The sequence below is a fragment of the Populus alba genome, chromosome 12, assembly GCF_005239225.2.
Source record: "Populus alba chromosome 12, ASM523922v2, whole genome shotgun sequence".
Classification (NCBI taxonomy): domain Eukaryota; kingdom Viridiplantae; phylum Streptophyta; class Magnoliopsida; order Malpighiales; family Salicaceae; genus Populus; species Populus alba.
The window spans coordinates 11,525,336-11,552,080 of record NC_133295.1 but is presented as its reverse complement, the minus strand read 5'-3'; the positions used below and the strand labels follow the sequence as shown (position 1 = coordinate 11,552,080).

General features: G+C 33.3%; 3 protein-coding genes, 1 non-coding gene and 1 pseudogene across 10 annotated transcripts; 4 read left to right on the top strand and 1 right to left on the bottom strand.

The window, feature by feature from the left end:
- Positions 1-1,515: 1,515 nt before the first annotated feature.
- Positions 1,516-5,745, top strand: LOC118044728 (4-coumarate--CoA ligase-like 9). Its single transcript, XM_035053170.2, has 6 exons — positions 1,516-2,644; positions 3,258-3,447; positions 3,761-3,906; positions 4,017-4,084; positions 4,788-4,890; positions 5,303-5,745. The coding sequence occupies exons 1-6, from the start codon at positions 1,625-1,627 to the stop codon at positions 5,426-5,428; spliced, it is 1,653 nt and encodes a 550-aa protein (XP_034909061.1). The 5' UTR covers positions 1,516-1,624; the 3' UTR covers positions 5,429-5,745.
- A 2,076-nt stretch (positions 5,746-7,821) lies between these two features.
- On the top strand, positions 7,822-7,893 carry TRNAK-UUU (transfer RNA lysine (anticodon UUU)). Its single transcript has one exon. It is a non-coding gene; the product is annotated as a tRNA-Lys (tRNA).
- Positions 7,894-10,264: 2,371 nt separating this feature from the next.
- LOC118044731 (uncharacterized) lies at positions 10,265-14,365 on the top strand. 2 transcript variants are annotated; one of them, XM_035053174.2, is made up of 5 exons: positions 10,591-10,705; positions 10,818-10,890; positions 11,874-12,305; positions 12,886-13,192; positions 14,017-14,365. In XM_035053174.2, the coding sequence occupies exons 2-5, from the start codon at positions 10,852-10,854 to the stop codon at positions 14,157-14,159; spliced, it is 921 nt and encodes a 306-aa protein (XP_034909065.1). In that variant the 5' UTR covers positions 10,591-10,705; positions 10,818-10,851; the 3' UTR covers positions 14,160-14,365. The 2 variants fall into 2 exon arrangements, with proteins under 2 accessions (XP_034909064.1, XP_034909065.1); XM_035053173.2 differs by having other exon boundaries at positions 10,265-10,890.
- A 1,736-nt stretch (positions 14,366-16,101) lies between these two features.
- Positions 16,102-20,685, bottom strand: LOC118044730 (cyclin-dependent kinase G1). 6 transcript variants are annotated; one of them, XR_004686843.2, is made up of 8 exons: positions 18,749-20,685; positions 18,505-18,640; positions 18,306-18,394; positions 18,089-18,200; positions 17,880-17,986; positions 17,348-17,742; positions 16,622-16,727; positions 16,102-16,542 (listed from the first exon to the last, which is right to left on the bottom strand). XR_004686843.2 is itself a non-coding variant. In XM_035053171.2 (6 exons), exons 1-6 carry the CDS (start codon positions 20,200-20,202, stop codon positions 17,580-17,582), a joined length of 2,061 nt encoding a protein of 686 aa, XP_034909062.1. In that variant the 5' UTR covers positions 20,203-20,685; the 3' UTR covers positions 16,102-17,579. The 6 variants fall into 6 exon arrangements, 1 of the variants encoding a protein (XP_034909062.1); XR_004686844.2 differs by having other exon boundaries at positions 16,102-16,492; XR_004686842.2 differs by having other exon boundaries at positions 16,645-16,727.
- Positions 20,686-21,708: 1,023 nt separating this feature from the next.
- LOC118044846 (malate synthase, glyoxysomal-like) lies at positions 21,709-23,326 on the top strand (annotated as a pseudogene).
- The last annotated feature ends 3,419 nt before the right edge of the window (positions 23,327-26,745 follow it).

Genomic DNA, 26,745 nt, shown 5'->3' with positions numbered 1-26,745 from the left:
AATCCTCAGGACCAATTCATATGATCTTATTATAAAAAATATTCAAGAAATTATTGAAAAAACATTAATATTGCAAAAATATATATTTAGAGAAAGCATCATTTAAAACCCAAACAATGAAATAACGAGGGTGTGTTTGTTTTTATTGTTCAATCCATTTTGTAAAGTGTTTTTTGTTTAAAGATATATCAAAATAATATATTTTTAATAATTTTAAAAATATTAATATAAAAATTAATAGAATATTATTTTAATATATTTTTCATTTGAAAAATAGTTTTACAAAAGTATTATACATCTATTGTCAAACACATTTTAAAGCCATGTCTGTTTCATAAAAAAAATAGTTTCCTAAATATTATTTTTCTAAACATTTTTATTCTTGTAGCCTTAAGAAAAATTTATTAATAGAAAACATTTTTTCAAAATAAAGAAAATTTAGTTTGTTTTCCAAGAATTTTTTATTTTATTTTGAAAGAAAAATACTTTCTATAAGTTATGAAAAAATTAAAAATATATTATTATTTGTTAATTATATCATATTCGGTCCTCAATATTTTTATTGTTATATATTTAGTTTTTATTATTTATTTATTTTTTTCAATTTTATCTTGGAATTTGATTTAATTTAATTACTATATCAATCTTGATCCTAATTTTTTATTTTTTGTTAATTTATTTTTTAGTTGAAATTCTTTATCTATAAGATTTGGTTCATATTATTTTGATCATTATGTATTTTACTTAAAATAATTTATGACATTGTTTATTTTTTTTTTAATTTCATTGTCTTTTAATCTTTTTATATGTTAGATTTGGTCTCTATTTTTTGGTGGCTATTTGTTTTTATTTAAAATAATTTATAAAACTAGATTATTTTTTAAAATTTTATTCTTCTTGAATTTATTTTATCAATTAGGTTTGGTTCATGTTATTTTAATAAACATAAGTTTATTTATTTATTTTTTATAATATAATCAAATACTGAAAATATTTTTTCATTTATTTTTATAATATTATTAAATATTAAAAAATATTTTATTTTTTTAATATTTTCTTGAAAACTCATTTTCACAGTCACATTAAAAAAAGAAACCTTTATACTTTCTATGAACAACAGCTATGACATTGACAAGAAAATAAAAAATCAGTAGAAAAAAAGAAAGGTCTTCCCTTCCTTCGAAGGCAGCCACCATACAAGGTTATTAAGAAAATATAAAAATATATATAGTAATATAATAATGATTATTTTTTAAAATATTTTCTTAAAAAAATTCAAATAATATTTTTTTAAATAATTTTATTTTTGATATTAATATATTAAAATAATTTAAAAATATATAAAAAGTTTAAATTTTTATCGAATAGCATTTGAGTCACGTTAGCAAATTCTACTACAAACTTAAAAAAAATCTTTCATTTGAATAGTAATAATAATAATAATCAACTCATTAGTCAAAGAAATACAAAACAGAAAACGACAGATCTGCTCCCAAATATATCTCTGACAGTTTCAATCTTCCTCCTTCAGCCAAGACCACACACGCACAAACTGAAACAGAAACAGAGACACAAGCATTGAAACTCTTCTTCCTCGTCCATTTTGCTTGTCTTCCATATCAAGATGGCAATGGAGTCAATCAACCCAAGAACTGGTTTCTGCCAACAAACCAAAACCTTTCACAGTCTCAGACCTTCTACTCCATTTCCACCACCCCATCAGCCTCTCTCCATCACCCATTTCATCCTCTCTCTCCTCCAATCCTCCACCGTCCCCACCACTACCACCAACTACCTCACCATACCCTCCACAGGCGAGTCTCTAACTTACTCTCAAGCCATCGACCAAATTCACTCTCTTTCTTCATCTCTCAAGAACCACTACTCTTTAAACAACAAGGACGTTGCTTTTATCCTCTGCCCACCTTCCCTCCACGTCCCCGTTCTTTATTTATCTCTTATGTACCTCGGTGTCATCATCTCTCCCGCCAATCCGCTGAGTTCAGACTCCGAATTGGCTCACCAAATCCAACTCTGTAAACCCAAGATCGCCTTTGCCACCTCCCAAACTGCCCACAAGCTTCCCTCCCTCCCTCTTGGCACCATCCTCATTGACTCCCCCGAGTTCACCTCCTTGTTGACTCAGCCCAAACCACAAGCCAAACAACCCCGGGTTGAAGTGAGTCAGTCTGACATTGCGGCTATTCTTTACTCCTCAGGCACAACAGGGCGAGTCAAAGGAGTGGCATTGACTCACCGGAACTTAATCGCTTTAATCTCCGGTTTTCATCACAACATGAAAGAACCCGAACCGAATCAACCTGAGCAACCTCCAGTTTCTCTGTTTATATTGCCTTTGTTTCATGTTTTTGGGTTCTTTATGTCAATAAATGCGTTCTCGATAGGGCAGACTTTGGTCTTGATGGAGAGATTTGATTTCGTACAAATGTTGAAACATGTAGAAAAATATGGAGTTACTTACATGCCGGTGTCGCCACCGCTTATTGTGGCGTTTGTGAAATCGGATCTGACTGAGAAGTATGATTTGAGTTCGCTAAGATCACTTGGCTGCGGTGGCGCACCACTAGGGAAGGAGGTTGCTGATAAGTTTAAAGAGAAATTTCCACACGTTGAAATAGTACAGGTGATCCCTTTTTGAGACTTCAATCAATATATTTTGATTTAAATTGCTAAAGGGAACCTCATATTTGCTAAAATTAATAATAACTGTCTATATGTTATTGTCCTGATCACTAGTGTCATCGGTGTGTTTGCTACTTTCATTTCATGTGCTGAGCAAAGTAATATATGGGTGGAAGAAAGCAGTTGATGGTTTTACTTAAATGCAATGCTTTTTGGTATGAAAGCTTTTTCAGCCTGAGAAAGCACTTTTTCGATGGCACCAACAAACATATAATTTTAGAACTCTGTAAATTAAATTTAGTGGGGACACCAATCAGAAATGTTTATGTTCTATTATTGATGGTGGATTTGGTCAATTTTCAACATCTTGATAGTTTATTGAAGTTGAATGGTATTGGTCAGCATTTACAATCCATTCAACTATGGACTCCGTTTGAGGCTAGTTTGAATGGCAAGCCAAGTGGAGCAGTACTGACGTTGAATGTAGTGTTTTTTAGAAAAGTCATTGCGTTTTGACTAGGTTGTTTAATAAAATGATCGTGTGAGTGTTTGAAGATTATTGCATTTTGAAAATGTTGTTGAATAAGGATTGTGCATTGTATTTGGAATTTTAGGGATATGGGTTGACTGAGACTGGAGGAGGGGCAACAAGGACTCTAGGACCTGAAGAGACTAGCCAGCATGCTTCTGTCGGTCGCCTGTCTGAAAATATGGAAGCTAAAATTGTTGATCCTGAAACTGGAGAGGCCTTGGGTCCTGGCCAGAGAGGGGAGCTTTGGTTGCGAGGGCCAACTGTCATGAAAGGTAGTGATCAAGGACATATTGGCTGTTAATTTTTAATGCATTTCAACCGGTCATTGTTACTCTCTTTTTTAGGCCACCTGACACAGAAAAATGCATCTCACCTGACAAGCATTTATTTATGTGGAATTTTTGGACATAGTGTAGGATAGAGTTCAAATATTTTACCCCTTTTTAGATGCTATTCTGGAACAGATAGAAGTTCATATACACCATGGTATTCACTGAAGATGCTGGTTAATTGAAAGACAGACAAATAAATTAACATGTCTAATAAGCTTGTTCTTTAACAAGCAGAGCAATGGTGTTAGTGCAGGTTATGTAGGAGATGAGAAGGCAACTGCGGAAACCTTACATCCAGAAGGTTGGTTAAAGACTGGGGATCTTTGTTATTTTGACTCCGACGGGTTCCTTTACATTGTTGATAGGCTAAAGGAGTTGATTAAATACAAGGCATTTCAGGTGATTGGATTATATTAGCATAGTCTTGACTGCGATGGACAATAGGATTGTAAATCTAATTTGAACTATCAGGAATGTTGTTATCTCACCATATGATTGATTATTTTCAGGTGCCCCCTGCTGAGTTGGAAAAGTTACTTCAGTCTAATCCTGAAATTGCTGATGCTGCTGTGATTCCGTAAGTTGTCTAGCTGTTTCATCTGCTACTCATGCCGCAATGTCATGCTGGTATATTTATACTTGTGTATGCAGGGTGTTGCTTTTTTTTTCATCGATTTCCGCATCAATTTCTAACAGCAAGCAGCTGGCTATTTCACACAGACATGAGTCTGAAGTTCTCTTTGATTCATTAGCTCATTCCTGAAACATGATGGATCGCATGCTATTTTTCTATTTCTTAAAATTTGATCCTATGTGTGTATATTTTTCGCAATATAGTAATTTTGTTCTTGCTTCAAATTCTTTTTGCTGGTTTTGTAAGTTTATCTTAGCTTATTTTATTTATTGAGGAAGCAAGAGAGATTCTTCTGTTGAGGATGACAATCAGAAAGAGTGCACTTGTTGATAACTCGCTGCATGGATTAGATAAGATATCTCAATTCATGAAAATTGTGAATTTCATCTTCTGGTGCTTTTTTCTTGGGGAAATCCAATTTTTTTTCTTTTGACAGATACCGTTAAAATGTATAAGGTGATCATTTTACTTACCAGTTGTATTGAATCTAGTTATTGTTAAGGGTAAATGTTTATGGAAATGTATTTAGTATCAGATTCTTCCAGTGAATTTCTTGCTTTCAGAATCTACTTATTTGTTTATTTATGTTTGATTCTACTGAAGATCCCCGTCCACTCGTATCATTGGTTTTGGTATCTTGGAGCAGGTATCCTGATGAAGAGGCAGGGCAAATTCCCATGGCCTATGTGGTGAGGAAACCAGGAAGCAATATTACTGAGGCTCAAATCATGGATTCCATTGCAAAACAGGTAAGCTTCTGCATAAACCATGATGATTTGGCACCTCTTAATTTAAGATGCAGATGCTTGCACGCATCTCTGGATCTCTACCATATTAAATCTTGCCCTGTTGTTGCCTAAAATGACAAATTGGTTAGGTGGTGTCTCTTATAATATGCCTTGTGGGATCACTTATTTTTGCATTTGCCATGTGAAAGAACAATATCCCCATTAAAATATAGAGATCCTTTTGGAGATAGATAGGACATTCTGCTTCTGGAATTCGGATCTAGTGGTTGATTTCCTTGGTTGGCTAAATAACAACTTGCAGAATTCTGAATTTGATTTGAGATTGCATGTTTTAATTTTCTTCTGGAATGTCCTATGGATCACTGCCCTCGTCAATCGAGGATGATTCCCTTATGTTGCCATCTTCTTGCAGGTTGCACCATACAAGAAGATAAGACGAGTGGCCTTCATCAGTGCCATTCCAAAATCTCCCGCAGGGAAGATCCTAAGGCGGGAGCTGGTCAATCATGCTCTTGCCGGTGCTTCATCTAAATTATGATCCATTTATTGAAAACAATAATTGCATGAAGGCCAAATGTCTAGCAGGGAAATACAGGTCAAAATTATAATCATCTATCCAAAGCTAGGATCAACCATCATCAGCTAGTCATAGATCCAGGCTCGACCTGTGGAGATTTCTGGCAGAGTCCGCTGATCTCTTTGTTGAATATCATCTTGTCCGAACCCACCTCAGGCCCCATGAGGTTTTCGATGCTTGTAAAATAACAGTTCTTCCACCCACAGGGTATTTTTTTGCAGACACTATGCTGTTAATTCAGACATCTGATAATAATATTGATGTTCATTGTTTATGAACCTATGGTATACTGTTTTTCATTTTGGGTAATAACATCTTCCATTCAGACATCGATACTGCTTAGATACTTGATATCTTGGTTAGAACTGGTTATGATCGCGGGATGCTGAGGGCGCTTACCAATTTTATTTTTTTTATTTAATTATGTGATAATTATAGTAGATATTAAAAAAGAAGAAGCAATAATTTCAATTTTGAAGAAAAAAATATATTTTTATTTATCAACACTCTTTTTTTTAACAATATTTTTTTGTTGGCAACATAGTTTATTGAATAAATATTAAAAACAATTAAAATAAATATTCATAAAAACTTCCAATAATTCATGTATTTTACATAAATATATTTTATATTATATGTATTGTTTTTTACAGAAAAAGTTATCATGATTAGAAAAGTAAGTCTTAATTAAAAAGAACAAAAACTAAACTCTATCAACCTTTCATTATAGCCAGGTTTGTTTGGAAATGTAGTTGCAGTTATTTTTCATACTGAAATATATCAAAATAATATTTTTTAAAAATATATTTTTAAAATCAGCACATATCTAAAATATAAAAAAGTTAATTTTTTTAAAACACAAGTATAGCCACGTTTCCAAATAATCTTTGTGTTCAACCTTTCACTATCAACTAAGACTTAGTGTACAGTGGATCGCAACAATGTAGTAACAATTTTACCCTACATGTTTGTGAGGAAAACTGGAAAAAGCTGGGTTTTAGGAGCTAAAATAGTTTTTTCACAGGATTCAATTGGCATTACAAATATATTTGGGGTAAATTGATTTTTTTATATTTTTATTGAACAGTTAAATTACTAATCTATCATTTAAAAAAAAAAAACATAACATGAGGGCAAGGGATGTTTTTGGTTTTTAAATTTTTTTGAACAATGGATTATTTAGATACACTTGCAATTTTGTTTTTCTTTTACTTGAGTTTAGGAGTGTTTTCTTCATTTCTATTTGCTTTTTTTGTAATTGTGAATTTGAGTAATTTTATGTTATATATACATATATTGCAGGTTGTGAGAGGGAGGAGTGGTTTAAATTACAAAGTCATTTTATTCCTGATTGCTCTGTAGCTGTCTTCCTCATATATTTCTATAATTTCTAACAATCTAATATTGAAGTATACATTAACATAATTTAATAGGAAAACTTTGTAAAGATCACGTTTTGTTCCATCCTACAAGATTTTAGCTTTCAACAGAACAGTTGGGATATATCTATCAGAGAAAGTAACTCAAGTTATGGTTCCAAATGCTGTGATTCCAGTAATGAATAGCAGTGACATTGCCACCATTAACTGTTTCGTGTCTGCCTTGTGTTCAATTAGCAGGGGGAAAATAAATGGTGGGACTTTAAAAATAAAAAGAAAGAATTTAAGATATTCAATGCAGGCACCAACTAGAAGAACTGATTATTTTCGGTTCGATTCAGTTTTTATCATAAAAAATAATCAAATCAAAAAAAATTTTAAAAACTAAAACTAAAACCAGTTTGAATTGGCCGGTTTCGATTTGATTTTTTAAGATAAAAATCGGTTCAAACCTGTTTGACTCTGTTTTTTTTAGTTTGGCTTGGTTTTTTTCATTCGGGTTCGGTTTAGTTTTCGTAGTTTTAGACTTATAAATTCTTTAATTCGGAATGAAAGGGTTCGCTTTGACCGTTAAGAGTAGCCTTTCCCTGTGCTCTTTTTTCTATTGCATTCTATCTCATCATATCACATTCTGTTTTGCGATATTTAAGAATCACCGTCAATACCCCGGTGTAGGTAAGTCCGGTATAATTCTTTGTTATATAGTCCGGGGCTATTTACAACTAGCCAATTAAAAATTTTCAGATGTACTAGTACTAGCAAGTACTGAACCGGTCGATTTTTTTAAAATTTTATTAAGTTTAATTGGGTTTTTTTTACGAACTGGTTTTTTTATTTTTATTTAATCAGTTTTTCAATTTTTGTACTCACCCTTGTCCACAGGTGTCGTTCTTGTTTACTGAAGTACACCTCCACTCAACGGCTTGAGTTTAAAAAAATTATAAATAATGTTTGCTAGAAAGTTCTAGCAAGAAAGCTTCTGTAGCACAGTGGTAGTGCATTTGCCTTTTAAGCAAGAAGTCGTGAGTTCGAACCTCACCAGGGGCATTCTAGTTTTTAATTTTTTTTCACTGATCCCTAATTCTTCTTCATGTTTAACTATTGTAATTTGTCAAAAGTTCAAAACCAAGTAAATTTAGTAGTTTCACAGTATCGTCGCCTGCTACGGTTGGATCCAAAAACTCTTAAACATAAAAAAGATGTATTTAAATGTTGCTAACTTTAGAGAGAAAAAAATATGAGACCATAATAATTTTATATAAAACAAATTAAAAAAAATATAAAACATAATTTTTATCAACTTAGTATTGAATGATGAAAAAAAAAAAAAACTCAAATCAACTAAATTTAATATATCAAACTCACGACTCGGGTTATAAGATCAAAAATAACCTCATAAGTAAATTGGAATAAATTATGCAGCTCTACTTTTAATCAACTAATAGTTGAATGTTAAAATTAGAAGAAAAAAATCAATCTAAAAAAAAAACATAATAAAACAATAAAATTTACCCAGTTAATTAGCAAAATTTATAACCTGGATTATGAAACTGAATAATCTTATAAAAAACAAATCAAAATAAATTATGAAATCTAATTCTTAATAAATTTAATATTGAAGTTGAAATTGAAAAAAAATATCATTTAAAAAGAAAAGAAAAAAACTCTAATTAATTAAATTATTCCATTAAACCTGCTATACGGATCATAAAACTTGAATAATTATATAAAAATTAATTCACAATAAATTATAAAATTTAATTTTTAATAAATTAAATAAGGTGAAATTATAATAAATAATATTTTACGAGGCGCTCGAGAAAAAAAAAACGCCACCTCTCATTTGAGTTTTTGTGAATTTCTTACAAATTAGATAACCTGTTTTGGCCTCCATGACCGAAAACGAAAACAATGTTTTTAGATTAAAAATTATTTTTCTAGCCAAAAACCATTTAGAAAAAACACCTAGCTATCATGTCAAAAATCGAGTGTTTTTTTTGTTGTTGTTAAAATTAGCTAAAACCATCCTTTTACAGTCAAATCTGAATTTAAGTTCGTCAAAGTCGATCAAAATCTACCAAGGTCAAATCTGTCATTTGCGGTCAAAGTTGATTTCCACGTCAATCACGTTAAAACTGTTCAAAAACGACTCACCAGGCTTAATTCATCATTTTGTGATTGAAACTTTTTTCTTGGAGTAAAAAACTTCGGCCTACAAATAAAGTCATGAAACAGGCTTGTTTTTTTTTAAATAAAACTTGTTTATTTCTGTGTTTTAAAATATTTTAAAAAAAAATTTAAATTTTTTTTTTTATTAATTTTAAATTAATATATTTTAGTACAAAAAATTATTTAAAAAAATCATAATCCCATGTCAAACTAAATATCAACCATCACAATAACAAGCCCACTAGCGAGTTCAGCGGCGTCAGGACGACGTCGGAGAGTCGGAGTTACCTGTCCTTTTCCTCCTCAACAAAGACTGGAAAGACAATCTGAAAGTTCGCTTAAAAAGATGCACAAACCTAACTGTCATAGCAAACTTCTGCCTTCAAATGCAGACCAAATACTAAATTGAATGCAGATGTATTTAAAAACAATTTAATATTCTTTAGTGCATGAACTTTCAAATTTAAGGAATAAAAAAAAATTATACAAATAAATAAAACTCTCTAACCATAGTTTAATACTATAAAATATATTTAAAATTGTAATAACTATTCATTTCAAATATTTTTTATTTGAAAATATATTAAAATAATATTTTAATATCAGTAAATTAAAATATTCTGAAAATTCTAAAAAAATTAATTTAAAATAAAACAAAATAAAAAAAATTAAATACTTTTAAAACATAAAAACAAATAATTTCATATATATATATATATATATATATATATATATATATATAAAACAGATCCCTTGACCGTTTGGTTTAAGCTTTGGGCCACTTCCCAATAAAGCCCTTTCCTTTTCTTCTTTTCAAGCTGTCTTCTATCTTTCATACTTTTCCAGGCCTCAGAATCTACAATGCCTTCAATCAAGAAAAAGAAACGATAGTTTCCTCCTCCTGAAAGCAACCGAAAGTGGGATGCAAGATTGCCTTTTTACTTGTTTTTTATGAAGATAAAATAAATAAAAAAAAAAAATCATCCTACAATAAACTTGTTTCTAGAATAATTTTAGATAAAATCTCTATAATTTTAGGCAGAAAAATAAAATAAAATAAAAAACTCTTAGTTTTTCTATCTTTGTTATTTTCATCTCGATAACAAACAATAAATATAATAAATACAACGTGTGTTTTGTATTGTGGTTTTATTTGATTTTTAAAATATATTTTTATTTAAAATATATTAAATGGAATAATATTTCACTGCATTGCTAAACTAACACTTGATTTTCCAAAGATTGATTACATCATATAAAATATAGTCCGCGACAACATTTTAGAGATGAACACGGCCTCCTTTCAGACATACGGACAGATACTTTCACCATCTCTTTCTCCCCAAAATCCACTAGTTTAGTTTAGCGCATTTAAGGTTTCTGACTTTCCTCTGTCTATAATCAGAAAACCCACCAAGAAAAACCTCACTTTCACTCTCTGAAATGGCAGTTCCTTGCTCGCAAACAGATGACTTGGTATCAACATCACAAGTCCCTCTCATATATGAAGACCAAGAAGATGAAGCCCATCTCTCCAAATCTCTAAACCATTTAGAAACCATTTTAAGGGTCTTTGGCTTTTGTCAACACTCCTTTATAAGTATCACTCTCTCATGGCTCTCTTTTTTGCTTCTTGGTATTGCTCTTCCTGTTGTGATGATCCACTATTTCTCTTACTGCACTACTGACTGTAAGAAGTACCAAATTCGTACCTTTGAGATTCAGGTTTTGGTGTTTCAGTGTCTAGTTGCTGCCATTTCTCTTGTTTGTATTTCACATAACTTGAGGAAGTATGGGTTCAGGAAGTTTCTTTTTGTGGACCGCTATCATGGACATATGGCGCAGTTTCGTGATGAATATGTGAAGAAGATCAATGTAAGGAAAACCTTTTTTTGATTTCTAAATCTGTTGTAGTTTTTTAAGTGATCAAAGCTAAAGATATTTTATTATTAATTTTTGGTAATTGATTTGGTTGTGGTTGATTTGTTAAGATTCATACTTGATGTGTGCAATTACTAGTCATTGCTGGAGCATTAAAGGCAGTAGAGAAGTTGGAGTGATTTTAATGGGGTCAGGTTTTGACATTCAATAAATCAAACTGTGCTGTCTATTATTTTATCTATCTATCTATCTATCTATCTATTATTTATATCTTTTTGAGTTGGTTCCTTGCCCATTGCTTGGAGATGATGCTTTAAAAAGAAATCCAAATAAGAAATTAGCAATGATGGTTTTTGAAGTATAATATTTTCTGCTGTAGATTAACAATCAGATGCATGATTCCCTTAACAGCGGATCCCCTTTCCTGTAATCTCAGATTAATTATAATCATGCAATAAAAAGAGTCATACTGTCAAATTTAGTTTACCGAAGTTGAATGTTTGCCCTTTTATTTGTACTTGTGTCATGCACTTCTGCTTTTTTTATTGTTTAATTTATTATTAATAGCCTTTTGGATCGTTTGATTGCACGGAGATACTGTTTCAAAAACAAATCCATCGAAGAAACTATCAATAATAGGCTATTGAAGAATTGTGTTGTGGAGTAAGATACTCGAGTCCATTAACAGAGGGATGTTTTCTCCTGCAATTTCAGATTAATCAGTATCGTGGAATAGAATATCATGTTGTCCATTTAATGGAAAGAGCTTAAAACTTCCTTTTCTTTAATCATCTGTATTCATGCCATGCACTTGAGTGGAAGTTTTGATTCCTGCATAACCTGGTAAGAAAATAGTGAAGAAATCTTCCTCTGTTAGAATATCTCTGTTATAATCATTAAATTTTTGTATAGTTGTGATTGTAATATATTTTATTCATAGATGTCAAGCCATTGATTTGAAAACTCTATATATTCAGGGTTTCTTCCGCTTGTTGGCCGTATGGGTGCTGCCATTCCTCCTCCTGAAGATTGTTCGTGAGGCTGTTCGCATTATATATGTGCCGCACCATTCTTGGGGGCAATCTGTTGCGATACTGATAGCTTTGATTGTCTCATGGACCTATTCAATCACTATCTATTTATCAGGCTGTGCTTTATTCAATTTAGTATGCAATTTTCAAGTGATTCACTTTGAAAATTACGGGAAGCTCTTAGAAAGGGATATGGATGTTTCACAGTACATTGAGGAACACATTCGTCTAACACATTATCTATCTAAGATAAGCCATAGGTTCCGAATTTTTTTCATTCTTGAGCTCTTGGTTGTGACAGCGAGTCAGGTCGTGGCTTTATTTCAAACTACATGGAATAGTGAAATTATCAATTTCATCAATGGTGGTGATTTTGTGGTAAGTGCAGAAAAATATGCTGTTGCTTTTTCCTTCTCAATTTACCATAGATTTGATAAGGAGCAACTTGTTCAATTCTAAATTCCACCTCTTGCATTTAAAAATATTGGTGTTACTTAAATAAAATAACTAATATGATCATGTTAATAATTTATAATGAGCTATTAGTGACAAATCATCCGATTAGTTCTTTGTACCAGTTGAGTCATAAAAGAAGTTTATATTATATTTCTTTGAAATACCATAAATGGATCCTCTAATCTTGACATTTGTTTTTATCATTGTTTAATCCTCACATTAATCTCACATCTCAAAATGAAGCATTATATGTAGATAGCATCCCTCATTACAAAATCATCACCTTTTAGCAATATCTCATGAAATTAGTTACAAAAGAAGTACAAGACTTAGGATGGAAAAGGAAAGGTAGACCTTCTAATGCAAATTGTCAAACCATACAACTCACAGCTTTCAAAGTTAGCTGAAAATATTTGAACAATACACCAGCATCTCCACGTGTTTGTATAGCAATTCTAGACTTGAGTTTCTTTCTTACATTGCAATTTTGTGATGGTTGCAGATCTCTTCTATAGTTGAGCTTGTTGGTTTAATAATTTGCCTGCATGCTGCTGCAAAAATCACACATAGAGCACAAGGCACTGGATCAGTTGCTGCTAAATGGCATTCTATAGTTACATGTGCCTCTGATGACACTTCTCAAGTGGAAATAAGCGGCAATGGTGGAAGCTCGGAGGCTGCCAATACAGGCCATTTATTGTGCATAAATTATTCAGAAAGTGATTTGGAGGCAGTTGATTATGTGCCAGTGCCAACTACTACCCAGTTGGCTTCATACATGTCAACATATCACAAGAGACAAGCTTTTGGTATGTATCTAAATCAACAATCAGTTTTGTGCACTCAAATTGTCTCTCTTTTTCACTGTAGCTGCAAATGAAAATAGGTTTCATATTAGTAACTAATCAGTTCGTCCTAATCCTAATTGGTGGGGATTCACTCATCCTAGGCTTGCTGCATGTAGCTGCTAGACTCATCATGATAGAGGACTTCATCGCATGTACAAGCAAAGAATCTCTTATGTGAGATAGGTTCAACACCAACCAAGCCAAGCTGGTCATACCTTATAGTACACACCAAAACTAGTAGTAATTAATTTTTATCAGCCGCACAAAACCCTTTTTGACACCCTGGTCTCTAAACCCCTATCAAATTTCAGACTTTCCCTGAGCCCAACAATGTTTTTTTCTTTTCTCACAGCACAAAAGGCTGCCATGGCCTATACTTTTGGATGCTAGTTGAACTGATAGTAAACAAGAATAGTGGGGATAGCATTCAATTCTGCAGTTAAATATATAGGTTCAGATGTGGTGGCAAACCTTTGTTTTCCCAAATAGGACCATTCAAGAGACAACCCTTTTAAGTTAATGATGATTTTGATTCTTATGCAACTATTTATATCGCGTGAACAGATTCATTCCTCTAACAAATCTCTGGTAAGTGGTAACTACCAAAAAAAAGGGAAAGAAGTTTAGCTCCTTGGTTGCATCATACAATCAAGATCTGGCATATCAAAAGCAGATAAATGAATATCAATCTAATAAAACTATCAGTTACTCAATTTCTGTGGCTCTTTTCATTTCTTCCTTCGAATACCCGTGAAGTTAACTGAACCCCCCCTTTTCTTTTGCAGTGACGTATTTGCAGTCCAATCCTGGTGGGTTTAGTGTTTTTGGATGGACAATTGACCGGACACTCATCAACACTATCTTCTTTTTGGAGATGTCGCTGGTTCTTTTTGTACTAGGGAAGACAATAACCATCTATCATTCGTAAATTCACACAGCATACCCCATAAAACTCGCATATTCCACCCAATTTTTTGCTGGAGTCAATGGGCAGCATAATTAGTACTTTCTAGATTCTGATACGTTGTTTGTGTAATTGTTTTAGATATATTTCTATGTTAGCAACCTTGTTCGAACATCAGGTTGCATACTAAAGTTGACAAATGAGATTGAATGCTGTTTTATAGGTTTCAATTTTCTTTGTTCCAAGCACCTTCTTTTTTCCCGAAAGAACTCTTTATGATATCAGTCAGCTACAAATCCCAGTCAAACTCCTCATTTGTTGCTCTGGTTGAACAGGATTATCACAAATGATATGATAACATTGTAAGATCATTCCAGTTTTTTTCTCGCCTGATTTACATTGCACTTTTATTTTACTTCTGATCCATCTGTGCAGCTCTACAAGGTGTTTGTCTCGATTATTGTACAATTGGGATTGGAGACTTGTTGCTCTTATTTACCGTCTCCGCAGGAAATATATAGGATACCCTATAAATGGATGGGATTGCTCTTCTAGATGATGTTAACTGGATTTTGTTGAAAGCAAAATCTGGTTCCAAATGTTACGTGATGTAACATAGCCAAGTGTTTCAGTCAAGTGTATGGAGCATGATTCCTGAGAAAAATAGTTGTCTGGACAAATATCAGTAATTTTGAACGTATCATAGGCACGTAACATTATTTTCGGTAGAAAAAGAGTCGAGGATTACGTTTGCATGTTGCTTGCTCAGTAGACACCTTACCCCCCCTATTTCTTTTTTCTTAGATAGCGTACTGATGATCTTCATCCACACTGCTGTAAGTTGAACAGGAACTGAGAAAAACAACAATCAAAGAATTTATGAAGTGAATTGTTGAAACCAGGCAATTATACGTGCGATTCACGTTCGGCAACCCTTTTTTCTCTTCGGGAAACCCCAAGAGTGTAGCAGAAGACGATGCATGAAGAAATTACATGCAAGCAAGAAAGACACGGGGGAACTGAACAGGCTAACATGCAGAGGATGGAGATGGTAATTAAAAAATAAAGAAAACTGTGGTTTTCCCCCTCAAGGCTCTGGATTGAATGCTCATACTGATATATAGACAACCTTTTTCAGATTCGTTCTTCTATTAAGACATCTATGGCAACTACAAAAGGATAAAAATTTCTTTAGTTCCCTGCACCACATAATCAAAGATGATAATCAGAAATTGAACCGTTCGTCTATCTGAACTATCATTTACTTAGACTCTTGAGCCAATTCTTCCTTACCAACACTTTATTCGTTTTAGAGATGAAGTCGCTTGTTCTTTTTGTAAGACTAGAGCCATCTGATTTGAGAAGAGGGTCGGATCATTGATATTTTCTAGATTCAGATATATTTTGATGTTTGGGATGGATGTATTGCCATGTTAGCAGCCATGTATAAACATCAGGTTGCTTGCTGAAGTTGACAAACAACTTGATTGCCAGTGTAAAATTTCCTTGTTCTAAGCGCCTCCGAAAGCACAAGTAAACGATTTAGCTCAACAAATCCATATCGGTTTGGCCCCATTTCTTATTTAAGATCATCTAAATTTTTATAACATAACATCTTCAGTCCATAAAAATGGCTGATTTACATGGGACATGGATTTTACAAATCTCTCGTCCATTGATAAAGCATAACAAGTGAGCGAACATTCAGGACTGGAGAATTATTGCTCCCCTACATACTGAGGTTACGAGCTCAAGAGGAGTTTCGACATTATCGAGCATTCAGGATTATCGCTCCTCTACTTCATGGCTCCGCAAACAAGAATACTTGTTGACAAATGGTGCTACTGCACTTCTGTGACGTTTGTTCTGTCGAAAGCAAAACCATGGCCAATGTAGGTGTTCAAGTGAAGCAAAATAAGCTTGTGTTTCAGAATCAGACGAAGCATATGTTTCGGGAGAAAAATACCTCTGTATTAATAAATGTCATAAATTTCAAAGTATTTTTGAGCTGTGTTCATCACAAATGATCAGAACATTATTCCTGGTAAAGAAACATAGGAGAAGATTGAACTGAAACGTCCAAATGAACAATTGGACATTCACATATTGCTTGCTTCCTCGACCATTAGGCCAGAACACGTTTGGCAGTCTTCTCGATATTAAACGCTGCTGTAACTCAAAAGCCCAAGGAATCGAGAGACAAGAAACCAAGAATTTGTGAAGTAGAGTGGGAAAGCAGAGCACATGGGAGGCAATTGAATGTGCAATTCTTTTCATGTTCTGCAACATTAAACCCCATCCACTCCCACACGCATGAACAGGTGGGTATGGAGGCAACTGGGGATATTCCTCCAAACCTGCACGGGAGCACATTTTTGCAAAGAAAAGGAAGCATGTACAAAATGATCTAGGATCAAGAAAGACAAGTCAGTCAGAACAGACTAACAAGCGAGGATGGAGTAGAAAAAAAGAGCAAGGGGGTTAACCTTTCAACATTCTATTCACATACCGGCTGAACATCCAACCAAAAGAACTTGAGAAACACAGTAGCTGAGTAGTTGCAAATTCTATAGCAGCCATTACTGAAGGAAGCTGGTAACTCGGAAATTTACAGGGATCAGAATCAAAAGAACATAACATGTATAAATGAAAAATGAAAAATGAAAAGTCTTTAAACGTGTTGACAGAGGTCCAAAAGAACTTGTGGATGAAAAACCAATAGAGGCTAATGACACATCAGCGAAGCAGGGATGTATATGAAAGTTATGCATCATTTGTTCGCAAATATACATCAGAATTATCTCAAAAGGTGCACCTGATTTAACACTATATAGTGCACTTTCCAAGCAAACTTCACAGGTTATCAGATATGTTTTTTACATTGATTAATGAGAGCCTAACAAAATGCTATAGCAGCTTAACATTACTTTTCTTCTTCTTGCGCTTGATAGAAAATGCATTGACAAGCTGAACCACAAAAGCGTAAAATAGGACAGGCCTTCATGTGCTGAATTTAAAAAGCAAAAAACTGACTATGAATAATAAATGAAGGCAACGATATCAAATACATTCTTGGCTTTTGTGAGAGCATAAAAAGAGTCAACGTGAAAGTGGAATCAACCGAATGTCAGGGGAAATTTTAATCTGGGTCAAAACAAGCAAAAATATAAAACCAGATTACATAATCATCAAACAAATAGGAGGTTCAGTACCTTACAAGTGACCAGAAATATCAGCGCCCCAATCCATTGCCTTACATCAGTTATCTCTAGCAAGCAAAGTTTGAATATACAAGAAAATAGATTGAATAACAGTTTAGCACTAAATGAAAAGATATGTAAAAATAAATCTAATCATTTATAACTGAGTTGAGAAATATTTACACTCATTCTGAACTCAAGCTGATTAAAAGAGAACAGAAACAATGGAAGACAAAGAAAAAAGTCAATACTCAGGACCTTGCGGGTCAAGGACTGCAGGATCATTACAAAAAAGGATGTAAATCCCAAAGGATGATATCCACCAATATGTGCCAGATAACACCCGGTACTGCTTTCCTTCACCATTGCTCCTGGAATCTAGACACTTCATTGTTCTTTGATTAGGCCTAAGAGTCAGAGTACAAGTTGAGAAAAAGGCACACAACAAGAAGCCCTGTTCTGGGAAATAGTGAAGAAAAGGTAAGAGGTTCACGAAATTTTTCTCAGTTGTGTACTGCTTCTAGTCATCCAGTCTATCAGCTACCTGTTCTTTGCATACTGAGGTGGGAAAGTAGGCATGAATTCTTTTGATTTTGATAGTGGGACCTCATTAAACCAGGGATGATTAAGAGCGTCATCTGCTGTTATTCGCTGCATTAGCAATAAGCAACACCAATTAGTATAATAATCATATATTTTAAAAACCATGGGGAAGTAACAAAAACCAACTTATAGCATGTGCACTACAATTACCTTCTCTGGGTCATAAGTTAGGAGACTGTTTAGCAAGTCAAATCCTGAGTCAGAGAGAACTGGAGATCCTGTGAAAGGTGTGAAAGGAAACTTCTTCCGTAACTGATTATACCTGAAAAAGAAAGCAGTATATATAAGGTGTGCAGGCCAATAGCATTCAGATATTTTTAAGGGGAAAAAAATAATAACAGACAGGATTGATCAAACAGATACTTACGGTTGCTTAACAAAATTTGCTTTTGCCCCTGGCAATTTTGATAACCCAGGCCAAATAGTCTCGTTTGGTGTGCCAAGAGTTTTGAAGATCTGCAATCATTTTTATTTGTATTTTCAAATCAGAAAAGAACTATGGAAAATAAATCTTAAAAAAAATAAAATCAAGTGAGTAAAGTACCAAAGCAGAAGTTGATTAGTACCTTGTCAAGCTGATCAATTTCACCTTTCCCTGTGAATAGGGGTTCCTTGGTCAACATTTCAGCCATTATGCAACCCACTGACCACATGTCAACTGCTGTAGAGTATTTCTTTGCTCCAAGAAGAAGTTCTGGTGCCCTGCAATGTAAAAGTAACACTAGATAAGCTTACAACTTCTAGTTATCCCAGTCCAGAAAATTACAAGAGATCACTTCAAAAAAATTAAGCATGTAAAGTGCAACTTACCTGTACCACAAAGTAACCACCAGAGAGGTATATGGCTTCAATGGGCTACCATACTGGCGTGACATCCCAAAATCACATACTTTCAACTCTCCCTGGTTATTGAAAAGAAGGTTTGATGTCTTCAAATCCCTGTGAAGCACCCAATTATCATGAAGATATTTGACACCTTCCAAAAGCTGTAGCATTAAGCATTTGACTTCACTTGTACTGAAAGGCTGCTTCATCGCTTGCATCAGCCCCTTGAGATCATGTTCCATGTACTCCATCACCATGAAAACACTATCAAGGTCCCCCATCACAACTTCTTTAACTCTCACAATTGAAGGGTGATCAAAAGACATAAGAATGTTAATCTCCCTCAAAGATGTCAAGGGGAAACCATACTCTTCCAAGTATTTGTCTCTTCCGACATTCATCTTCACTTTCTTCAAAGCCACAAATTCTCCAGTCTTCTTATCCCTGGCTTTGTACACTTTACCATAGGTTCCTTCATTGATTTCATTGAGTCTTTCATACTCGAACACACTTCTACAACCCTCTAGCATATTAAACCCCCTTTGGTTTGTAACTGTGGGCTCTTCACCAGCGGTTTGCTCCATTTCATTAACACTGGCATTTTCATCCCTAATATCATCAATGTCCATGACATCATTTTGCAATTCATATTCAGAAGCAGAGCTGCCACTGCAACCTCTTTCATCCGATAGAGATGAACTTGATCCATCTCTATCTGAGACTTCTCTCTGGAACCCTTCTCTATGAATCAAATCTGTCCTGTACACCATTTCTCCAGGCATTCCTTTATCATCAATCAAAGTGGTATCCCTTGGAGAATCATCATCAGAAGCCCACCGGGACATGGCTATATTCCGTGCTTCAGGAAGCTCTTCCTCCTCCACTTGTCCCTGATCTTGGTCATAACCCCCATCTTTCTTTGGATGCAACGAAGGAGACAAAGGGGCTGGATACTCAGATCCAATACCATCAGCTGATCCTCCATCCACACAATCCTTGTCCACCACAAGCTCCAATCCTCCTTGGACAGGACTTTTCACAACATCCTCGTCTGAAACAACATTTAAATCCCGAGTACTGCTCCTCTGAACAACTCTATTCTTTGAAGAAATCTTCGCTTTTTTCTCCTCAACATCCCATACAATAGGAGAAAACTTCCTTTTCTTGTCTGCGGGCAATTGAACCCCATCTTCATTTGCTGGTATCTCACCTTCCTCATACTTCGAGGAACCGAAGGCATGAAATTGCCACGGCTCCCCTGACTGTCGTTCTTCATCTCTACAACTAAGCCCATCTCGTCTAAAATCAAAACTAGGCACAATCGTTGAACTATGATACCCATTTCTCCGTATCAAACCACGATCACCAACCCGCTTCACTTCATCAAAATAACCACCACCACCCCGCCTCCTAGACACATCGAGCCGCCCTGCCGCCATATTATCAACAACCACAACACACAACTCTTCTCAATCAAAATTCACAAGGAAACAAAGAAAACAACTTTTTCCAGATACCCAAACAAAAACCCTAATTCAATTTAATTTTTTTGTTTTTCTTTGAAAAAACAAAACAAAACCTAGGTACTTCAAATCTATTAAGCAATCAAACAAATATATGGAAAATACCGTATACGATTAATTGGAAAAAAAACGAAATTGATTGGGGGGAAAAAATCAAAACCCCAGATCGTGATTATTTTTCTTTTGTTTTTTTGGTTTTGACGGTGTCTCTCCTTGAGAAAACACGGGCAATCAAAGATCTTACCGGAGATATAGAGAGATGGAGACAAAATCAACGGTGATCGGAATCGGATAAACAGTTGAAAAAAGAGAGAGGAGAGAATCCAAAACGCGTTTACGCAATTATGTGCGCTGTTCTGGTTTGACCTCCGCCAGTAATTGGAATAATTTATATAGACAGTTTCTGAGTCGGCTACTCGTTTTCTCTGTGGACTCCTGGGCGGTGGAGATTCTAGTCTCTTTCCTTTTTCTTTTTTATGTTTTAGACCCTTGAAATATTTTATATTTACATTTCTAATGCCCCTCCTTTTGTCATTTTATTATTGTGAGCCACTAGAGGTAATTAAATAAAAACTTATCATAGAATTTTATTTTTTACTCTATCTTGTTAATAAAATTAATAGATAAATTTTAAAATATTACTTTGTATTTTTGAATTTCTTATGGAAACATTTTTATGATTTTAAAAAATTAATTTGATGTATTTTTTAGTATGAGAATATACTTTAAATGAAAAAATGTTTTGGTAATTATAAAAAAGAAATCATCATGCATTTTTATAAATAAAAAATAAAATTTAATGTTGTAGGAATGTGATTAATACTAATAAGGTCTAGTCGATAAGATATTATTATATTTATGTAAGGGTAAAAATACAAGTATGATTTTTAATAAACATATTTGTTGGGAGGAACAGCCATAAAATTTAAAAAGAATTAATTTTATTTTAAAAAAAATATCCGTCTAAGGAAAAAAAATAATTAATTAAAAATATTTAGATTTCAAGAACGTCACTGGGCTTGCTGTGCCAAGAGAAGGGGCTGGCTTACAGGGCTTCTTGATCCGTTTGCCTGGGCTTAAAACTAGTGAACTGTATCAAAAGATGTAGGCCCTACATCTTTTGTAGGGTTTATCAGACCCATATACAAAGTGAACGCCTACCTTCATAGCAATTTGTCAGCTTGTATTACCCCTCCATCCCACCACCATCTCCTCTAGCGATTTGCACCTCCTTCATCTTATTCACATTTGATTAATCTTGCTCGCATGAAGCCAAAATTAACGAGAAAGAAGAGTAGCGTTTCTAGAAAAACAGGAGAGAGTAATGGGACTTGCAACTTATGAAAATTACTATGCACCGCCCCATGTGAAGAAGTTTTGGCTACGATGCTCCAGAAGGGGTTGAAATTAGGGGCAGATATGATGGGGAATTTGCGAAGATCCTTACCAAGGATGCTCTGCAATTTGTTTTTGATCTGCAGAGAGAGTTTAGGAACAGCATCAAGTTTGCAATGGAGTGTCGCAAGGAAGCCAAAAGGAGGTATTATGAGGGGGCTTTACCAGGGTTTGATCCAGCTACAAGGTACATCAGGGAAGGTGATTGGACATGTTCGCCCAAGAGGTTGGCATCTGCCTGAGGCACACATTCTCATTGATGGAGAACCTGCAACTGGTTGCCTTGTGGACTTTGGCCTTTACTTTTACCACAACTATGCTGCATTCCGTCGGACTCGGGGTGCAGGATTTGGGCCTTTCTTATATCTCCCAAAGATGGAGCATTCAAGGTAATCTTTCATCTGACATAATAAAGCAGCTAAATTGTCAAGCAACCATAACTTAGAAGTTTTTTCTGCACTTAATTTTGAGAATAAATCGAAACCCTTTTGATTAATTCAAAACATTATTTCAGCTTCAATTTCCCCTCTTACCTCAATCATAGTCGTCACTTGTTGGAGGAACCCTTACGCAATGTTGCTTTAGAACAACGATTGATGAAGCTATATTATTACTAATGGCGATCACGTTATTTCACGTTGAACTCAACATTTATTTATGTTCTAAATTATTGGCAGGGAGGCTAAGATATGGAACTTTGTGTTTGAGAAAACAAAGAAGATAGCTGGAATTGAAAGGGGAAGCATCAGGGCCACTGTCCTGATCCTCTACGAGCTAAGGGATCACTCTGTTGGCTTGATTGTGGAAGATGGGATTACATCTTCAGCAATGCCAAGACATTCCAGGCTCACCCAGATCGCCTGCTACCAGACAGGGTTCAAGTTGGCACGACTCAGCTCTTTATGAAGAGCTACTCTGATCTCCTCATCTGGACATGCCATAGGCGGGGCTTGCACGCCATGGGTGGCATGGTATGTTCCACTTGATCTCTTGCATCATACAAAACATATTTATCTTTGCCAACAGCAACTCTTATGAAATTTTGTACATAAAATTTTATATCCATGTTTAATCTCTTGATTCTTAAACAGGCAGCTCAGATTCCAATCAGAGACGATACTGAGGCGAACAACGTGGCACTGGAAAAAGCTAAAGAGAGGTTCGAGCAGGACATGATGGAACATGGCAGCCCACCCTGGACTTATCCCAGCTTGCATGGAAGTCTTCTCAAGCAATATGGGAAACACACCAGACCAAATTCACTCCATGAAGCGTGAAGATGCATCCACCATAACTGAGGAAGATCTCTTGCAGAGGCCAGGAGGTCTCGTTCACTGGAAGCATGGCTAACTGGAACTGGCTCGGTCTCTCTTTACAACCTCATGGAAGATGCTGCCACCGCAGAAATCACAGAGTTCAGAACTGGCAATGGCTTAAATTTAGAGTGGAACTAGACGGAGACGGCCTCAGAGTGAAAGTGAACGTTGATCTGTTCGGGAAAGTGGTGGAAGAGGAAATGGCTACGATTGAAAGGGAAGTCGGGAAAGAGAAGTTCAAAACGGGAATGTACAGGGAGGCTTGCAGGATTTTCGCAGGCCAACGCACTGCACCAGCACTAGATGATTTTCTTACCCTGAATGATTAGAGCATCTTCAATGGAAAATGTCATTTTAAGAGTGTGTTTGGTATTGCGGTAGTTTTTGTGGTTGTGATTTAAAAAAAGTTGTTTTATAAAAAGTATTTTTAGTTGAGGTTGGTTTGAAAAAATAGGTGTTTGGTTAAAACTGTGGTTGAAATTGAGGTTGAAGAAAAAGTAGTTTAATGTGTTTGGTTAAAAAAATGCTTTTCAAATTGAGGTTATAAAATAATTAAAATATATATATATATATATATATATATATTAATACTAATGATTTTTAATTTAAATATTGTAAATTTAATGACTGAATTTTTTTTTACTGGGCCGGACCCGACAATAATGTAATTGGAATTGCGATCAAATTTCACAAATGCTACGTCATTATGCGATATCCTTCTAATTTATGTAGTGTTATTAAATAATATTAAGTACTAGTTTTTCGAGTAAAACACAATTTTTTTAAAAAAAAAATCAACAATTTCATTATGTACAAAATTCATTCGACAATAACTACAGTTATCATGATTTATCTTGAGTGCAATAAAATTAAGTAAAATATTATCAGGAATAAAATTGAGATTAAAGTACGAATAAATTTAATTTACTTTAAACTATTTTTTTTAAAATATATAAGAATATATATATATATACACACACATATATTTTTCACGTGAACAATACGAGTGTAATTAATTAAATGTACTAGTTTTTTAGGAAAAAAAAACTTTGTGCACTAGTTTTCAAAAAAACAAAAAAAAAAAGCCTAACTGTTCACGTAAACAGTGCGCTGTGGAGCATGGCTCCACTGTTAACAACGGTCAGCAGCATGAGAAGCAGCATTTTGCTGCTTCTCAACACCTGCGGTTCAGCCTCAAATATCAGTGGGTCCTACCAGCAAAATACCCTGCTTTTTCTTTAACCAAACACTAGGTAGTGTGGCTGCGGGTGAACCTCAACCGCAACCACACTACCAAACAGCCACTAAAGAGCCAAATAAAAAAAATAGCTTTTTGAATAGTATAAATATAACTTTTTGTAGTATATGCATTCCAATGGTAAAAAGCTATTTAGAAAAGCCATTTATATTTTAATATATTTCATGTTAAATTAATTTTAATATAATTATATAACTAATTTAGATATTTTATATATAATATAATTATGACGTTATTAATTATATAATTAATATGAGTAATTTATAAAAGTAATATAAAATTAATGAAGTAATATAAAAGTTAAAAAATATAATTTAAAATTAAATTTAAAATTTATTTATATGAATATTTTTAATTTTAAGTTTTATATGTTATTGTTAAAAATTTAATTTTTTAAAAGTAAATTCAAATTCAAACTTATAAAAGTATTACGAATTGATATCAATTTCATAACAAGAAGCTCACATTCAATGTTTAGCAATTTTGTAGTTTTCATACATGCGAATTAATAATAAGCACTGCCTTCTACTTGTTCTAACATAACAATTTGACCATTTTTTTTGAAACTAAAAGAGAATCGATATACTGGTTTAATTGTATTTTTAAAAAGACAAAATATAATTGACCTCAAATTAAAACAGACAATCAAAATAAATATTTATCAAAGATAACAACATAAATAAAAATTGTCTTACTTAACCCATATTAAAAACATAAAATAATAAAGAAATAAAACTCATCACAAATATTAAAATAACAACAAAAATTCTAAAAAATCAAGAGATATTAAAACGAAAATAGAAAAAGCTTTTAAACAAGCATACTTTTTAATTTCAGCTAATTAACACAACCGATGTTAATAATTAATCGGAGAATAATCGATTCTTGTTTTTTAAAATTTGAGAGAAGGGAGGCACAATATAAAAATTTAAAACTACAAGTTTTTTCTTCATGTATTTATAGATAAAATTTTTCATGTTAAAAAAAAAAAAAAAAAGCTGTTGATAGTCGTTGGCCATTTAACTGTAGAAATGACTCTTGACAAAGAAAAAAGCTATTTTGGTTATTGCTTTGTCTCTGCCGTTGGAATGCCTAAGATAAAGAAATAAAAGGCATCTGTACTATTCCTCTTCATTTGGAGCTGCCCTTATAATAATATTATCGACATCCATCACCCTATGGGATCATCTAGCCTCTAAATCATGAGGTTCATTGCCTGTTTTTCATTTCCTGGGATCGGTCATTTCCTATCTGTTTCAGTTCAAGTTATAGACTTTACATGTTCTTAATTTTATTCTCTGTTCAAGTGTGTAAGTCGAGGATTATGATCGACTTGTAAACTATCATGTATAAGTTAACATTAATTTTTTAAAAAAAATGTTTTTTTTTTTTCTTAATTTTTCCATCCTGTTTACTTCTTCATTTCTACCTTTTCTATTTTTAATAAATAAATAAATTGAAAAGAAACATGAAATAAGAATTAATTTTAAAAAAAATAAGTGAAAACATAAGGATTAAATAATAATTTCTGAAATAATAAAGATTAATTAATTATTTTTGCTAAATCATAGACTAGGTTATAATTAACTTTTGAAGACAAATTGAAATGATGAAAAAGGCCGCGAACGGAATGCTTGGGAACAAGGGCGTCGTTTGGGCTTGAAGTATTTCAAAAAATCACCCACCAGAATTTATTCAAATCTGCTTGTTTCGGCCCATATACTGACCGTATTCAAATTCACTTTCATGATTATTTTTAACATAAAAAAAAAAAAGAGTAATTATTTGCACTTTGTGTGCAAGATAATCTTATTAATGTTAATATGATTTATAAAATCTAGTTAAATAAGAATACGTAATTATTTATTACATAATCTTAGATATAAAGAAGAAATTATAATCTATGCATACTCATGCAAATTAAATACAATATTTTAAATATATTATAATCATATATATTTCCTTTTGTAGCCAATATCTTTGTAATAACACTAGCATCTCTTGAAATATTTTTCCCGTTTTCAACAAGGATTGGGGCATAAACTTTAGGTTTTCATTATAGCTTGACCATGCATGATTTTAACGGCTCTTTTTTTCCTAATTGAGATTATTACATTAAATTAATTTTATTTTTTTGAAAGTTGTTTTATTCTTTTTTATTTCATATATATTACCAGGAATGATTATTTTCGATTTGGTTCGATTTTTTATAAAAAAAAATAACCAAACAAAAAAAAAAATTTTTAAAAGAACAAAACTAGTTCAAACCAGTTTGGCTCGATTTTTTCAAATTTATCTTGGTTTTTCCGGTTTGGGTTCTATTCGGGTTTTTTGATTTTAAGCTTATTAAAACCGGTCAGTTTTTTAAAATTTTAATTTGTTTAATTGGTTTTTTTTTTAACAGTTTAATTTTTTTAATTATTATTTTTTTAATTTTCTTAATTTAATTAATTTTTTTTACCCATTACACTACTGGCTATGGCTATTTGG

Excerpts from the sequence above, each read along its gene's own strand:
- LOC118044728 (XM_035053170.2), top strand. The coding sequence starts at position 1,625 with ATGGCAATGGAGTCAATCAACCCAAGAACTGGTTTCTGCCAACAAACC. Across the intron at positions 3,448-3,760 it reads AGGGCCAACTGTCATGAAAG|GTTATGTAGGAGATGAGAAG; the intron begins GTAGTGATCAAG and ends GTGTTAGTGCAG. Across the intron at positions 4,891-5,302 it reads TGGATTCCATTGCAAAACAG|GTTGCACCATACAAGAAGAT; the intron begins GTAAGCTTCTGC and ends ATCTTCTTGCAG.
- LOC118044731 (XM_035053173.2), top strand. The coding sequence starts at position 10,459 with ATGGCAGTTCCTTGCTCGCAAACAGATGACTTGGTATCAACATCACAA. Across the intron at positions 10,891-11,873 it reads AATATGTGAAGAAGATCAAT|GGTTTCTTCCGCTTGTTGGC; the intron begins GTAAGGAAAACC and ends CTATATATTCAG. Across the intron at positions 13,193-14,016 it reads TCACAAGAGACAAGCTTTTG|TGACGTATTTGCAGTCCAAT; the intron begins GTATGTATCTAA and ends TTTCTTTTGCAG.
- LOC118044730 (XM_035053171.2), bottom strand. The coding sequence starts at position 20,202 with ATGGCGGCAGGGCGGCTCGATGTGTCTAGGAGGCGGGGTGGTGGTGGT. Across the intron at positions 18,201-18,305 it reads GCAAATTTTGTTAAGCAACC|GTATAATCAGTTACGGAAGA; the intron begins GTAAGTATCTGT and ends TTTCTTTTTCAG. Across the intron at positions 17,743-17,879 it reads CCTCAGTATGCAAAGAACAG|GCCTAATCAAAGAACAATGA; the intron begins GTAGCTGATAGA and ends TCTGACTCTTAG.